Below are 15,801 nucleotides of genomic sequence, written 5' to 3'. Positions count from 1 at the left end.
TTCCCAGCAACCACATGGTGGCTCACAACCATCTTTAATGAGATCTGGTACATACATGAGGGCAGAACACCGTATACATAATAAATAAATAAACCTTTAACACCCCCCCCACCCAAAAGGAAAACACTTGATCGCCAGTTGGTGGCACCATTGGACAAGTTCCAGGGAGGAGCAGCCTTGCTGGAGGAAGTCCATCATTGGAGGCAGGCTTGGAGAGGTTAAGGCCTCACTCCACTTCCCGTTTCTTCTCTGCTTTGGATGGGATTGAAATCTGATCTCTCAGCTTCCTGCTCCCACTGGCATGCCCGCTGCTTGCTGTTAAGCCTCCCCTCCATGGTAGTTAGCCCTCTGGCACCATAAGCCCAAATGTACTCTTCATTCTGTAAATTGACTTGGTCACAGTGTTTCATCACATCGACATAAAAGTACCTGGCACAGCTTGATTCTGGGGGCCAGATCCACATTTGCTGTTGTGTTCCAGAGGGAGACAGTTGATTGTGGAAGACGTGATAGCAGGCAGGGAAGGCATGTAAACAGGAGCAGGAGGCTGGCTGGTCACATTGCATAGTGTGCAGGGATACAGTCCATCGTGAAAGTGCAGATATGGTGAGGGTAGGCTCCGTGGTCGCTGGATCTCCTCACCTCTTATCTTGGGACAAGAAGCAGAGAGCAGCTGGTTGTAACATATTTGGAAGCACTTGTTGGTAACTGTTTCTGAGCTTGGGTGTGTGTGTGTGTGTACATATATATTACTGAGTTAACTTCTTTAGTTGCAAATATAAAACTGTTGCTTTTTTCTTGTGATAGTGTGGTTGAATTTTTTTTCCACAAATTTACCCATTCCATCAAAGCATCAAGAAGTTTTGGCTTTAGCTTCTTCCGGTGATTTGAATGAGAATGACCCCACAGGCTCCTAGATTGGAATGTTTGCTCACCAGGGAGTGGCACTATTTGAAAGGACTAGGAGGTGTGGCCTTGTTGGAGGAAGTGTGTCACTGGGGAGGAGGCTCTGAGGTTCTCAAAAGCCCAAGCCAAGCCCAGGGTCTATCTCTCTTCCTGCTGCCTGTGGATGCAGATGTAGAACTCCCAGCTTCTTCTCCAGCACCATGCCTGCCTGCAGCCATGCTTCCCGCCATGATGATAATGCACTGAACCTCTGAACCACCCCTAATGAAATGCCATCCTGTTTGAGTTTCCGTGGTCATGGTGTCTCTTCATAGCAATAGAACACTGACCAAGACTCTGTATATTGCTGTAGTATGTTTTTTTTTTTTTGTTTTTGTTTTTGTTTTTGGTTTTTTTTTTTTTTTTTGTGGCTAGCCTACTCAAGGCTTTGTGCATTCTAGAACACTCCCAGCTCTTAGTCTTTTGAGGCAGGCTTTCATTAGCCCAGACTGGCCTTGAAGTCAGTGTCTTCCTACCTCTGCCTCCTAAGTACTGGGATTATAGGCACGGCCGCCATCTTTAGTTCCATTCATTATCATTTTATGTCTATAGGAGCAGTACTATCCTTTTAAGTTAATCCCAGCATTTGGTAGATTTCTGTAACTTCAAGGACAGCCTGGTCTACAAAGAGAATCCAGGCCAGCTAGGGCTACACAGTGAGACTCTGTCTCAAAAAAACAAAATAAGATCTTCAGGATGGCTCAGTGGGTAAAAGTGCTTGCCACCAAATCCGACAACCTGAGTTTGGTGGAGAAAAAGAAATGACTTTGACACACTGTCACCATGCTACATGTTTGCCTGTAATCACACTCAGGCTTGTGCAGGTACACCCAATGCTCTATTAACAGTCTCCTCCCAGATTGACACATCCCACCCTGCAGGAAAGCGTCTTAAGCAGGAAGGCAAACATCTCAAAACAGCTTCAGGAAGTCCCTGAAACTGGCCAGATTCACTAGGCCCCACCCTGCCAGAGTCAGCAATAAAAGTTATAGAGAAGATTCTGAGACCACACCAGCTGCCTGGAAGAAGCAGAAGCAAGCTGAGCTGCGGTACCAAGGCACGGGGAAAGGACACTCTCCAACCTGTTGTGCGGCCTGCAGGCTGTGCAGTGGGCTCCAGGTTCTAGCTGTGTGAGCTGTCACCCATGCCGGGGTGGGCTGTGTGTGTGTGTGTGTGTGTGTGTATAGCAACTCCCCAAGAAAAGTTTTTTTTTTTCTTTTTTTTTCAGAGCTGAGGATCGAACCCAGGGCCTTGCACTTGGTAGGCAAGTGCTCTACCACTAAGCTAAATCCCCAACCCCTCCCAGGAAAAGTTTTGTCACTCAACACACACATACACATAAGTAAATAAATGTAAACAACAGCTGAAATTAAAGTACCCCCCCAAAAAAAATATCGGGTAGTTTTAAGCAAAAATCTCCATAAAAGCTCAGTTCTGTGTGGACTAGCTGAGGACATCCAAACGGCCAGAGGCTGTTTCCTTTAGGAGCAATTACTACACGTTCATCTTTCTAGCAACTTTCTAAAATGTAACTGCCATGACAGACAGGGATGGTAACATGTGACCTCATGTGATATGAAGGTGTCAGAAGCCTCGCTTCTTTATTAGAAGTGACAACTGCATTTCTAGAATCACCTCAAGTTTCCTGTCTGAAAAAGCGCTTAGGGAAAGATTTGGGGGCGGAAGAAACTGTGACCAATATGTATTAATTTAAGATCAATTGAATTTTGCAGATATCTTGAGGGAAGCGTTAGGGACCAATCTGTCCAAAGGTCCTGAAGCCAGAATGCCTCTGCTTGCCTGGAAATGCTCCAGAAGACAGGACAGAAGTTGGCATGAATGGGGTAGCCAGAGAGATAGAGAAATCAGAACAAGGACCAGTGAGGATTTGGCCATTGCTCCCTCCTCAGGGGTCTGAAGAGATGGCTCAGTCATTAAAAGCACTGGTTCTGTGACTCCAGGAAATCCTGCGCCCTCTTCTGGCTTCCTTGGGTTTAAGGCACACATGTGGTACATAGACACACATGCAGGTAAAACACATCTATACATATAACATTAAAACATTTTTTTTCAGGGATTGGGGCTGGAGAGATGGCTCAGGGGTTAACAGCACTGGCTACAAAAATGCCCTCCCTCCCCTCACCCTTGCCACCTGTGGTGGGTGAGAGAGTCAGCCCTGCCCCTCACCAGCTGCAGCACACAGCAGAGTGGGCACAGCACCTCACCTGGCAGCACACTAGAGCTGACCCTGTTGGCAGGGGCACAGGTGAGCCGGCCTGTGGGCATGAAAGCAAGAGAGCTGCCCCTGCCCTCTCCCTCATAAGCCTTGGTGGCAAGGGTAAGGGAACTATGCCCTTCCCCTCCAACCCTGTACCCCCTGTGACAGGCTGAGAGCAGCCTCTGGGGCATGAGAGGGCAAGAACTGGATGTAGTGGGTAGCCATTCCAGCTTTGACCTGGAAGTTCCAACCCCCATTGAAGCTTCGATAAGGGTCACGCCTACAAGGTGGGGTTGAGAGAGGACCCTGAAGACCTGAGATCTGGATGCGCGGGCTCTCTTGGTTCCAGAACCCTGGACGCTGGAGGTAGACTGAGCAGAGTTCTCCAGAGAACACCTCCGGACTGCGCCACACCTTTCCCAGACCCTGCAACCTATCCCTTCACCTGTAAGTTACCCCATAAAATAAACCTCCCTTTTAACTACATGGAGTGGCCTTAATAATTACACCAATAACTGGCCCGCAAAACAGCAGAGCTGGCCCCGGTGGTGTGAGTATGGATGGACTGGACCGGAGGGCGTGAGAGCAGGAGAGCGGGCCCTTCTCTGCGCTGTCTGCTGCAGTGGGTGAGCTGCAGGGGCAGTGCTGGAGAGCTTGCCTGTGTGGTGATGATGAGGGAAAGCTGGCGGTCTGACTAACCCAGCTACCACCCAGGCCCAGAACCAGGACTGTGAGATACCCCACCCCAACATCCACCTCATCTGTGAACTGCTGGAGCATGTGAAGGGGCCAGACCTGCAGATCCAAAGCTGCAGGATCTCCATGACACAATTCAACAACAGGGTATCCAAGAGGAGTCCCAGTGAGGGCCCAGTATCTATTGTGTAGCAGAAACCAGAGGCCTCGAACCAGACCAATGACTCATTGTGATAAGCACTTACAAGTAAAGATGTATGGACTAAAGGGTAAACTGTGTGACTCACTGGGCCTCACTACAGCTTCCACGCTGAGATATTTTGTTGTTTTGGTTTGGTTTTTGGCTTACTTTTAATTTGATTTTTTTTTGGGGGGGGGGTTGCAAGAGCAACGGGCAGAAGTGAGGGGACAGGGAGATGAGTGGGATTGGGATGCATAATGTGAAATCCCCAAAGAACAGAAAGTTAAAAAAAAAAAAAAAAAAAAGAGCACTGGCTGCTTTTCCAGAGGGTCTGAGTTCAATTCCCAGCACCCACATGGAGGCTCACAACTGTCTGTAACTCTAGTTCCAGGGTACCTGACACCTCTTCTGCTCTCCTAGGATCCTGTACACACACACACACACACACACACACACACACACACACACACACACACGAACACAAAAACTCACACAAACACATATACATAAACATGAAAATAAAATTATTTTTAAAAAGTAGAGTGTGGAGCTGGGCAGTGGTGGCACACGCCTTAATCCCAGCACTTGGGAGGCAGAGTCAGGCGGATCTCTGGGAGTTCAAGGCTAGCCTGGTCTACAGAGTGAGGATCCAGGACAGGCACCAAAACTACACAGAGAAACCCTGTCTCAATAAAACAACAACAACAAACAACAACAACAAAGTAGAGTGTGGTGGCACACACCTTTAATCCCATCGTCAGGAGGCAGAGGCAGGCAGATCTCTGTGAGTTCAAGGCCAGCCTGGGCTACATAGTTCCAAGGAAGTCAGGGCTACACAGTGGAACAATGTGTTTGGGACATAGTCTACACATGCAGGAACAGCGTGTTGAGTGTTCACACGTGTGACACCAGTGCTACTGCATGGGCTTGAAAATCCCCTCTTGGGAACGCAGATGACAGAGAAAGACCCTGACTAGACAAATTACATCCCAGCTTGTCACAAAGGGAGGTGGTGGCTATAGCCTCTTTGTTCACTCCCCTGCTCGACTGAGGCTTGAGTTCATGAATGACCTCACAATGTCCAGGCTGGTGGCCAGTGCACAGCCACCTTCCCAGTCCACCATGCTTACCATCCTGTGGATACTGCTCAGCTCTCTGCTCCTCGTGTCAGGGCTCCACCTTCCCATCAGCTGTCCCCGGGCCAAGGAATGTCAGCTGGCCCTCCTCTCCAACAACGATGCTCTCTTGGAATGTGGCATCTCCCAGGCGCACTGGTACTTCTTTGGGCTGGACAGAGGTGACAAGCCCGTTAGCCTCTCCATTATTTCCAATGCGAAACAGAATCCAGATGGAAGCCTCCTCATCAAAAGCCCATCACCCTTCAACACAGGCCTCTACGAATGCCGGGACAAGAATGGGAACCAAGTGACTGGGTATAAGATTGATTTCCAGGATATCAAAAGGCTGCATGTCACACATATAGACCTGGGTCAGAAGCCCCTGGCAAATGAGACTCTGAACCTGGGCCACAGAGAGGTACTGTATACCCGGTGGGGACCTTGGCAGAAATGCAACAACTGTAAGAGCCAGGGGGAGCGCAAGCGCCTGGGGTACTGCTACGTTAAGGAGCCTCTGGAGGAGCCCGTACCCTGCGGGTTCTACTTGGGAGAGACAAAGACATATCATGACCGAGTAAAGCCTGAGATGCAGGTGGAAAACTGCCATGAGACGTGCCAAGGCCCTCTGACGGGTGGAGACTATGTCATCTTCGATAACTTCAGGCTCACAGAGTCAGATTCTACACAGCTCACCTGTCCCTTTGCGTCCATCTACAGGTGACGAGACCCTTTCACCAGCTCTCCCCCTGGTCCCTTGTCCCAGGGTTCTTCATGGTGAATCTGTGCCGGGCTAGTAGGTGTGTCTTGGTAGGTCAGCCCCATTGGTAGTCATCAGGAGTCAGTGAGAGCATGGGAGGAAGCCAAGGATGCTAGAACATACCTCTCTGAAACATACAGCAAGAGTATGTGTACAAAAGTATACTGATTGTAGGGAAAGATTTTTTTTAAACCTCCTTAAGAGTCTCACACTCATTAATTTCTCTGTTGTTTGAAATGATAAGATTCTTCAAAGAGTCAGGGGACCGTGCTGCTTGCTGATTGCACGGCTTTAAAGACATCATTAAAGTTTTCTCTGGAATGTGAATCTGATTGATGCGTGTTGCGGTGACCTATGAAGGAAGGAAGAACAGGTTCCTGTTAGGGCTTCTGCTCCTCATCCAGTTCTTCCGGTTAAGTCTGTTAAGTTGTCCTTTCCCTCTTAACTCTGGTAGTTTATTCACCCAGCTTGTTAGATTCACATAGAGGAATCTTCAGGATTAATCTGTTAAAATCATTTTTAATGTGGCATTATTCATGAGATAGTCCGTGGTTGTATGTAAAGTCACGGGGTGAGGAGAGCATTTTGTGAGTGAAGATTGTGAATATTTCCAAGGCAATGTGAATGTTTTAAACTTACTATTGTTTCCTCTTCTTTTCAATTATATGCTATGACTATTAAGCTTTTTATTAAACCAAATAAAATCTTAGTACTCAACATGAAGAAAAGCAATCTCACAATTCTATAAAAATTATGTTAAAATATGGTTGAAATGACAAAAATTTTTTGTTTTGTTTTGTTTTGTTTTTTTTCCAGACAGTGTTTCTCTGTGTAGCTTTGAAGCCTATCATGGAAATAGCTCTGTAGACCAGGCTGGCCTTGAACTCCCAGAGCTCTGCCTGGCTTTGTCTTCTGAGTGCTGGGATTAAAGGCGTGCGCCATCACCGCTGGTGACAAAGGAAAATTTTTGTTTATTAATGTGCTTTTGTGATGGTTAAATATTCAGAATTAGTGGCAATATTTAAAGTGTGTGTGTGTGTGTGTGTGTGTGCGCGTGTGCGCGCGCGCTCTTTGTCCGAGTACAGTGTTACAGCTAAAGGGCTGACCAAAAGGGATTGAAAGCTGACTTAAGCATGGTGGTGCACACCTCTAATCCTAGCACTGGGGACATACATTCAGGCAGATCCCTCAGTTCGAGGCCATCCTGATCTACATATGAAGTCCTAAGCCAGCTAGGGCTACACAGTGAGACCCTGTCTCAAAAAAAGGAGGTGGAATGGAAAGCTACTTTAGACTGATAAACGATGCATGAAAGACTCAGCTGCTACCTTTATTGATGACTTCCTGTCTATCAGTATTCGCAGCTCCTTTGTATTTGAGAATGATCAGAAAGAGGCCCAAGTTAAGGTAATTCCAGAAACCCCGTCTTTATTTTTTTAGAGATGTATTTTTATTTTAGGTGTTGAGTGCTTTGCCTGCATCTATGTATGTGCACTATGTGGGTGCAGTGTTCCCTTGGGGCCAGAAGAGTGCGTCAGCTGGTGCTTTTAACCACTGAGCCATCTCGCCAGCCAGAACAAAACCATAATTAGATAGGGCCTAAAAGTTCCCTGAGTCCAATATGTGCACCAGGTGTTTCTTATATCTCCCTAACTTGAGTCTTTTGCCTCCAACCTTTTTATCACACATTTGGCTTTCATTCCTCAGGTATAGAGCAAAGGGCTGAGTGAGGGCACCATTACAGGGGAGAGCAGGAGGATTTCCCGAGATTCTCTGTGAACTTGTTTTGCGGTTGAGTGTAGACAGACATTCTATAGCCCTGGAGAATAAAACCACAGCCATCAGGTGAGATCACGAGTCTCAGAGGCTTTCTCTGCGTCTTCTGTGGGTCATTCTCAGCACACCCTTAACAATGCAGGCGTAAGAGATCAAACCAAGTCCCAGGGGTGTGACCCAGAGAAGTCAGTAACCATGAAGAGTCATTTTCTAGGAAGGTTGTGTCCACACAAGCACTTTTAATCAGGCTTCTCACACACAAAATCATCCACCCTGGGATGGCTACAGAGAGGCAATTGGAAGATCAAGGTGGTCTGAACTGTAGACTCCACAAAACCACAGATCTGAGCCACTGCCAGAGGAACTTTTGGGTGTATGATGACCCCATAATGCAGAGGTTGGGAAATAGCTTCAAAGCAGTCACAGTGTCAGCAACACACACACTCTGTGGAGCTCAGTCCTAAAGTCACACAGAAGCGTGCCTAATTATCTTCCCCAGCCCCTTGAGATTCCAGAGCATCTGGAGGAAGGTGCTTGGAGTAAAATGGAGGTCCAGGAAGGAGAGGTTGAAGGGGAAGAAAGACATGGGTGTATGGGGTTTGAGGTTCGGGAATAATACTAGTATAATTGCTGTGTTCCCCATCAGTGTCAGAATGTAGGTGATAGAAATAGTTGGAAGAATCATCTCCAGCTAGGTCAGAAGAGCCCATAAGATAAAACCTTCTGGGTTGCTGATACTGATTCTCATCATTGTTTTTTGTTGACTCTAGCTTACAGGTCACAGCCTCTTACTGAGGGAAGCCAGGCCAGGAACTGTGGAGGAATGCTGCTTGCTGGCTCACGGGTCCATGCTCAGCTAGCTTTCTTATTCCACCTAGGAGCACACACCTAGGATAGTGGACTAGACCTCCTACATCAATCAAGACAATCCCCTACTGACATATCTGAGGGCCAGTCTAACCTGGGTAGTCCCTCCAAGGTGGTTCTAAGCTGTGTCAAATGGACAATTAAAGCTAAGTAGGACAGGACTCTTCACTCTAGACTTGAGCTATTTGACTGAGGCTTGAACTGATAAGATCACAGAAGGCTGGGAAGGTGCCTCAGCCCCAAAGGAAGTATTCATTCTGTGGAGACCTCCTCCAACCTCCAACCTGGTCCTCGCCCTACCCTTCTCCAAGAAAGGAGTGGACAGAGAGGGAAGGAGACGTACCTGAGGAACTTGGTCAGTCTTACAGGGAGAGAACAGTGTGGTAGTCTTGGTAGCAGTGGATGTTGAGAAGCATTCTAGTGCTAAGCAGTTTACAGTTTGCAGATCTCCGAGCACGGGCCTCAGAAGCAGTGGGTCTTGGAGGATGGAAAGAAATGAAGGCACAAATTCATTTCTGTGGCACAAAGGAGTCTGGGGGTCTTGGAGTCTGAGGCAGGGAACAGTCTCTCTGCCTGCAGCTCTGCCAGAGTCCTGGAGTAAGCGCCCCACCTCGTGTGCAGGGAGCCTCCCGGGAGGCTTGGAGGCAATCTTCTTCCTCCTCCTCTGTTGACTCCTGCAGTCATTCTGTTCATGAAATCCCAGGAGTCTCATCTTTGTTGTCTTGTTTTTGTAGGTTTGTTATATATAGCCTTTATTACTTTATTATATAGAAGCATGTTCCTCCCAGTCCTCACTTCTCTTTTTTTAAATAAATTTTGATCTCCCTCTTCCCTCCTCTCACCCCTTCAGCCTCCCCCCGCCACTAACCTACCCCCCCCCATTCCCTCCTCCAAGAAGGTAAGGCCTCCCATGGGCAGTCAGCAGAGCCTGGTACATTCAGCTGAGGCAGGTTCAAGCCCCTCCCCCTTCATCGAGGCTGTGCAAGGTGTCCCGCCATTGGTAGTGGGCTCCAAAAAGCCAGCTCATGCACCAGGGATGGATCCTGATCCTACTGTCAGGGGTCCCTTAAGCAGATCAAGCTACACAACTGTCTCGCTTATGCAGAGGGCCTAGTCCAGTCCCATGGAGGCTCCACAGATGATGGTCTATATTTCATGAGTGCCTACTAGTTTGGTTTGGTTGTTTCTATGTTTCCCCATCATGATCTTGATGCCCCTTGCTCATAGAATCCCTCTTCTCTTACTTCGACTGGACTCCTAGAGCTCAGCCTGGTGTTTGGCTGTGGATCTCTGCATCTGCTTCCATCAGTTACTGGAGAAAGGCTCTCTGATGACAGTTAGGGAAGTCACCGGTCTGATTACTGGGGTAAGCCAGTTCAGGTACCCTCTCCACTATTGCTGGTACTCTAAGCAGGGGTCATCCTTGTGGATTCCTGGGAACTTCTCTAGCACCCAGTTTCTCCCTATCCCCATGATGTCTCCCTCTATCACGGTATCTCTTTCATTGCTCTCCCACTCCATCCCTGTTCCAGCACAACCATTATGTTCTCATCCCACACCCCCTACCTTCCATCACCCACCCCTCATCCCCAGTTTACTCATGGAGGTTTCATCTATTTCCTCTTCCCAGTGTCCATGTGTCACTTTTAGGGTCCTCCTTATTAGCCATCTTCTCTGGAGCTGTGGGTTGTTGCCTGATTACTCTTTGCTTTATATCTAGTATCTACTTATGAGTGAGTACATACCATGTTTGTCCTTCTGGGTTTGGGTTACCTCACTCAGAATTATTTTTTCTAGTTCCATCCATTTGCCTGCAAATTTCATGCTGTCGTTATTTTTCTGTGCTGAGTAGTACTCCATTGTGTTTTTGTACCACATTTTGTTAATCCATTCTTTGGTTGGGGACATCTAGGTTGTTTCCAGATTCTGGCTATTATGAATAATGCTGCTATGAACATAGTTGAACATGTATCTTTGTGGTATGATTGAGCATTCCTTGGATATATGCCCAAGAGTGATATAGCTGAGTCTTGAGGTAGATCGATTCCCAATTTTCTGAGAAACCACCATACTGATTTCTATAGTGGCTATACCAGTTTGCATTCCCACCAACAGTGGAGGAGTGTTCCCTTTGGTCCACTGTTTGTTTGTTGTCCTGGATCTCACTATGTAGACCAGACTGGCCTCAAACTCAAAGGGATCCACCTGCCTTTGCCTCCAGAGTGTGCCATCACTACCTGGAGTCTGATTTTATGGAGGTGTCAGGGAACCAGCTAGGTCCTGATTGGCTGAGTGTGCCTATGCAAATAAGGTGAAAATAGGACCAATCAGGGCAGAGGTATCAAACCTGGTTGGAGAAGGAAGAACCCAGGGCCCAGCAAAAGTTCCTAAAGTTCCGAGCCAGGTCTGCTCTGGTCTTAGTCTCTACAGAGGTGGGGACAATTGTCCACATGACAGTGATGACACACACGTGGGCTGCCTGCTCAGACTCTGGCTGCAGTTAAACTGGGGAGGGAGGTCTCTTAGCAGAAGTGATGTTTTTCTCCTGCCTCTGCTGCTGCACTAACAGCGGAAGCAATCAGCACGCTCTGCCCTCTGCCGGCTGCTTCACCTTCAGGGCTCCAGCCTGCCTCGCTGTTGGAAGGCTCCATACTGGGAGCCCACCTACCCATGATCACTGGATTAGTGTGAGGACCTGAGATCAGATCCCCAACGCCCACCAGGTGTGACAACCTGCACCTGCAACTCCAGCCCTGGAAGCTGGGAGGGCAGAGATAGGGGATCCTTGGAGCTCACAGGCTGGCCAGCCTAGCCAATTTGAGAGACCCTATCTTAAAATATAAAGGTAGGGAGCCGGAGAAGTGGCTAGTGGTAAAGAGTGCTTACTGTTCTCAGGGGACCTGAGTTTGATTCTTAGCAGCCGTGTCTGGTGGCTCACAACTGCCTGTCACTCTAGCTCCAGAGAGACCTGCTCTTCAGGCTCCTGCACTCTCATGCACGCTGCACATACACAGTCATGCACGCACATACACAGACACGTACACATGATGGCTCAGCAGTTAAGAACAATTGCTGCTTTTACATAGGACCCAGGCTCAGTTCCCAGCATCCATATGGCTGCCCACAACTGTTTGTAACTCCAGTTCCAAAGGATCCAAGGAGCTCTTCTAGCATTGGTGGAAACCAGGCACATGTGGTGCACACACATAGATGAAGGCAAACACTCATTCATACACATAAAAAATAATAAATTAAGCCTTAAAAAATAAAGGTAGAGACATGGACCCCTGGCCTCCACGTGCACGTCTGTACATGTATACATGTACACGCACTTCTGTACATGTATGCATACATGAATACATACACGAACACACACATAACGGTTGGGTACCAATTACATGAATGTGCTTTGCTTTATGAGATGAGCATGAACTGTTGGAGGACAAAGTGATATGAAGGGTCCCTCCCCCTCCCGAGAGCACAAGTGTTGAAGGCTCCTTACCAGCTGACAACCGGTTTTCAAAAGGGATTGGATCCTGAGATTGACTCCTCGATGAAGTCATCATTTAATGGCCCTGTGGAGAGATGGTAGAAAAAGTGGGGTCTACCTGAGGAAGTAGGTCAGTGGGGTCTGCCCGAGAAAGATAGACTTGTGTCCACCTCCTTCCCATTCCTCTGTTTCTTGGCTTCCATGATGTGAATAGTCTCTTTGACTACACACTCTGTCTGTCATGATATCCTGTTTGGCCTCAGGCCCAAAGCAATGGATCTGGCCAATCTTGAGAAAACTCCAAAACCATGGGCCAAATGTTTCTTTCTTCCTTCATGTGTTTTCTCCAATGTGCTGTCCCGATTAGAAATCTGACCAACATAGGAGTTGTATTCACTAGAATAGAACTGGGGGATGGAGGAATGAATGGCTCAGCAGTTAAGAGCACTGGCTGCTCTTCCAGAGGTCCTGAGTTCAATCCCCAGCAACCACATGTGGCTCACAACCACCTATAATAGGATCTGATGACCTCTTCTGGAGTGCAGCTATACATGCAAAGCACTCATACAAAAAAAAAAAAAAAGATCATAGAACTGACTGGGTGTGGTAGCACACGCCTTTAATCCCAGCACTGGGAGGCAGAGGCAGATAGATCCCTATGAGTTCCAGGTCAGCTAAGGCTAGTAAGACCTCATCTCAAAACAACAACAATTGTATTCTCTGCTACTTTGGAGTCCAGAAATCAGAAGCAAACTTTCAGGAGGCTTCCCTTCTTCTCAGGTACGGGATAACATCCATCCCAGCTTCTGCGGGAACCAGAGCCTCTCTGACATTCCCTGATTGGAAGCTTCATTCCCCATCCCCACCATTTCTTGGCCTTCATCCAGGTATCTTTATCTGTCTTGGCTCCAAAAGGTCACCAGACATGTTGGACCTCAAGGCCACTCTACCCCAATATGATGTCATTGTAACACATTGACAATAAAAGGGTAGCATTCTGAGATTCTGGGCAGTGCATAGATTTCAGGTGGACACTATCCAGTTCAAGACTAGCCTGGGCCTAGTGGACTGATTGTGATGTTTGAGAGGGCTACTGGCCACAGGAGCTTGTCTGGCAAAAGTGTCATGTTCTACAAAGGCCCCGTTACAACACTGTCTGCTCAGGATCTCTGTCTTCTAGGCTCATTGGACAGGAAAAGCCGACTCACTCATTTGCTCAGGAACATTCTAGGTATCCAGGAAACAGTGATGAACATAGGCTCCTCCTGCCTGCTCAGAACAATTATATTTTTATTTCAGGACAAATCAGACAACATGACATTTTAAAATAATGAGTCCTCTTTTTGAGAATGGGGGTTCTCTCTATGTAGCCCAGGCTAGCCTCAAACTTGCCATCTACCTGCTTCAGCCTTCTGAGTGCTGGATCCAGATGTGTGTACCATCACATCCAGCTTGAAATACAGTATTTTAAACATGGCTAAGGGCTGATGGCAGGTGGGGGGGATTAAAATTCTAAGTGGGGAACCAATCAGGGAGAGGCCCTTCTGAGAACTGGTCACTCTGGCCAAGACAGGAGGAGATGAGACTGCCCTGTGCTTTGAGCAACAGTGTTCCAGGTGGAGGGCACAGCATAGATCTCAGAGGCCCTTAGGCAGCGAGGCTGAGAAAGCCCAACACACCTGTGTGGCTGGGCATTATTTATAAGAGGGGACCGGATTCCAAATTCTTTCAAATTACCTCGAGGCAGGTGCCGCCACTATAGCTCTGTTCTCAGATGAGAAAACGGTTACAGAAGCTAGTGGCCTTGGCTCAGGCTACCCAGCCAGTCAGAGGTAGAGGTCTAGAAGCTTCCCAGGCCACACCTTCCCAGCACCCCCTGGTAACTTTTACAGTGCCTCCAAGCCCCCGTTCCCTCCAGGTCCCTGAAGTCTGACCCTGTGCTTCTTCCATCCAGGCCTGTGCGCTGGGAAGCCAACGGCATTGCTCTGACATGGCGGGAGCAGCTCTCCGGCAAGGACCTCAGCAGCTTCATGGACCTGTACAGTGGTGGCCAGCAGCTGCAGATCTTCCAGCCAGCCATTTACAGATGTTTTGTGCAACAGGAACTGATTGCCCAGTTCAACCCCGCAGCCTCTGTGGATCTGTTGGAGGCTGAGAGTCAATCCAAAGGCCCAGGGCAGCGGCAGTTCGGCAAGGCAGACTCGGTTCTCAGGGGCCTGCAGCTGGTGCTGCTGATGGTCTCTGTACTGGTTGTGGGAGGGCTTCTCTGTAAGGTGGTCTTCCGTCCCATCCAAGGCAAGAAGAATCAGGTCCTCCTGGTGAAATAAACTGAGCCCTCTGGACCCAAGGCGACCTGGTCCCTCTCCACCATTTCTTCCTTAGCTCTAACCATCCGTGGCAGCCTCACACTAGCCCCCGGAGGTGTGTGAGCCAACACAGACCTGGATTAAAATCTAATGGCCACGTCACACCTTGTTCTGTGCCTACTTGGTTAATCTATTGGTCATTCCATTGCACAGATAGGGAAACTGAGGCAAGACTGTCTAGTCATTGAAGAACTGGGACTCGGGGGTTCCTCAGAGGGAGGGAAGGAAGGGACCTTCTCAGGGTGTGTGGTGTGACTCTCTCTGGGGAGGTGGGACAAGCATCTCTCCATCCCAGATTGGACACTAATGACAGACTGAAGAAATGAATCCACTCAAGCCTGGTTTGGTGCACTAGTGAGTTTATTGGGGTTCCTTACAGGAGAAGGAATGAGGGGGTGCTTATATGAGTGAGGGTGACTATAGACGAATTTCTAAACCGTCTTATTAAATAAAAAACACGAAGCCAGGTATAGGGATGAAAGCCTTAAAGATCAGGGAAACGGTGATAGCCACCAACCTTACCTCTCCAGCTCTGCAGTTTCCAAAAGGGAGTGACTTCCTGTCTACCCGCGCCTTTATTGCCTTGCTGTTCTGCCCTCTCATTGGCTCTTAGCCCAGCCACCTCACTTCCTCATCACTGCCTGTCTATACAGACCTCCAGGTCTCTATGTTGGTACTGGGATTAAAGGCGTGTGTCACCGCGCTTGGCTGTTCCCTTTTGTGTCCTTGAACACACCAAGACTCTGCCTGCCATGTAATCAGATTAAGGGCTTGTGCTACCACTGCCTGACTTTTGTGTTTACTTAATGGCTTGCTATTTCCTTTGATCTCCAGACAAACTTTATTTATTAACATACAAATAAAATATCACCACATTTCAGCACAAATAATATATCACATTTCCACTTTTTTGTCTAATAAAAATAAAAAATAATAAAAAAGTTGTAATGAATACAAGAAAAACTATATACAATAAGCACAATAACTATATACAATATATATGAGTAATAAATGCATCAACAATGTCTAGTCCATTTGCATTTGACAAATTCAGAGAAAATATTCCATTATCTATCCTATTTTGCTAGGTCCGAAATGTACCTAATTCACTTTCTATCCTAACTTGTATTACCAACAGAAAACTATCTTGTGATGTCTTTCAAACTTATACACTTAACACCTCTTAATGAGTTTCTTTTCTGAATTTTTTTAACAAGGAAAATTGTTACAACTATCTAATCTTCAACTCTCTCAGAGACACAAGAAGGAAATAATATTACCTAGTAAAACAGGAAATGCAAACAAGCGACTTCCAAAAAAATGTGAGTTGACAGAAACAGCCAGCTGCCTGGACAGTCAGCCAAGGTTTCTCAGCAATGTTGGGGCA

The 15,801-nt window shown here is 47.5% G+C and overlaps 1 protein-coding gene across 1 annotated transcript; it reads left to right on the top strand.

The window, feature by feature from the left end:
• The first annotated feature begins 5,162 nt into the window (after positions 1-5,162).
• Positions 5,163-14,375, top strand: LOC118580901 (protein FAM187B-like). The gene is made up of 2 exons (XM_036182960.1): positions 5,163-5,875; positions 14,003-14,375. Exons 1-2 carry the CDS (start codon positions 5,163-5,165, stop codon positions 14,373-14,375), a joined length of 1,086 nt encoding a protein of 361 aa, XP_036038853.1.
• The last annotated feature ends 1,426 nt before the right edge of the window (positions 14,376-15,801 follow it).

This window comes from Onychomys torridus, chromosome 1 (assembly GCF_903995425.1).
Source record: "Onychomys torridus chromosome 1, mOncTor1.1, whole genome shotgun sequence".
Lineage (NCBI taxonomy): Eukaryota > Metazoa > Chordata > Mammalia > Rodentia > Cricetidae > Onychomys > Onychomys torridus.
The sequence above is the reverse complement of the archived record's forward strand: the minus strand, read 5'-3'. Positions and strand labels throughout refer to the sequence as shown.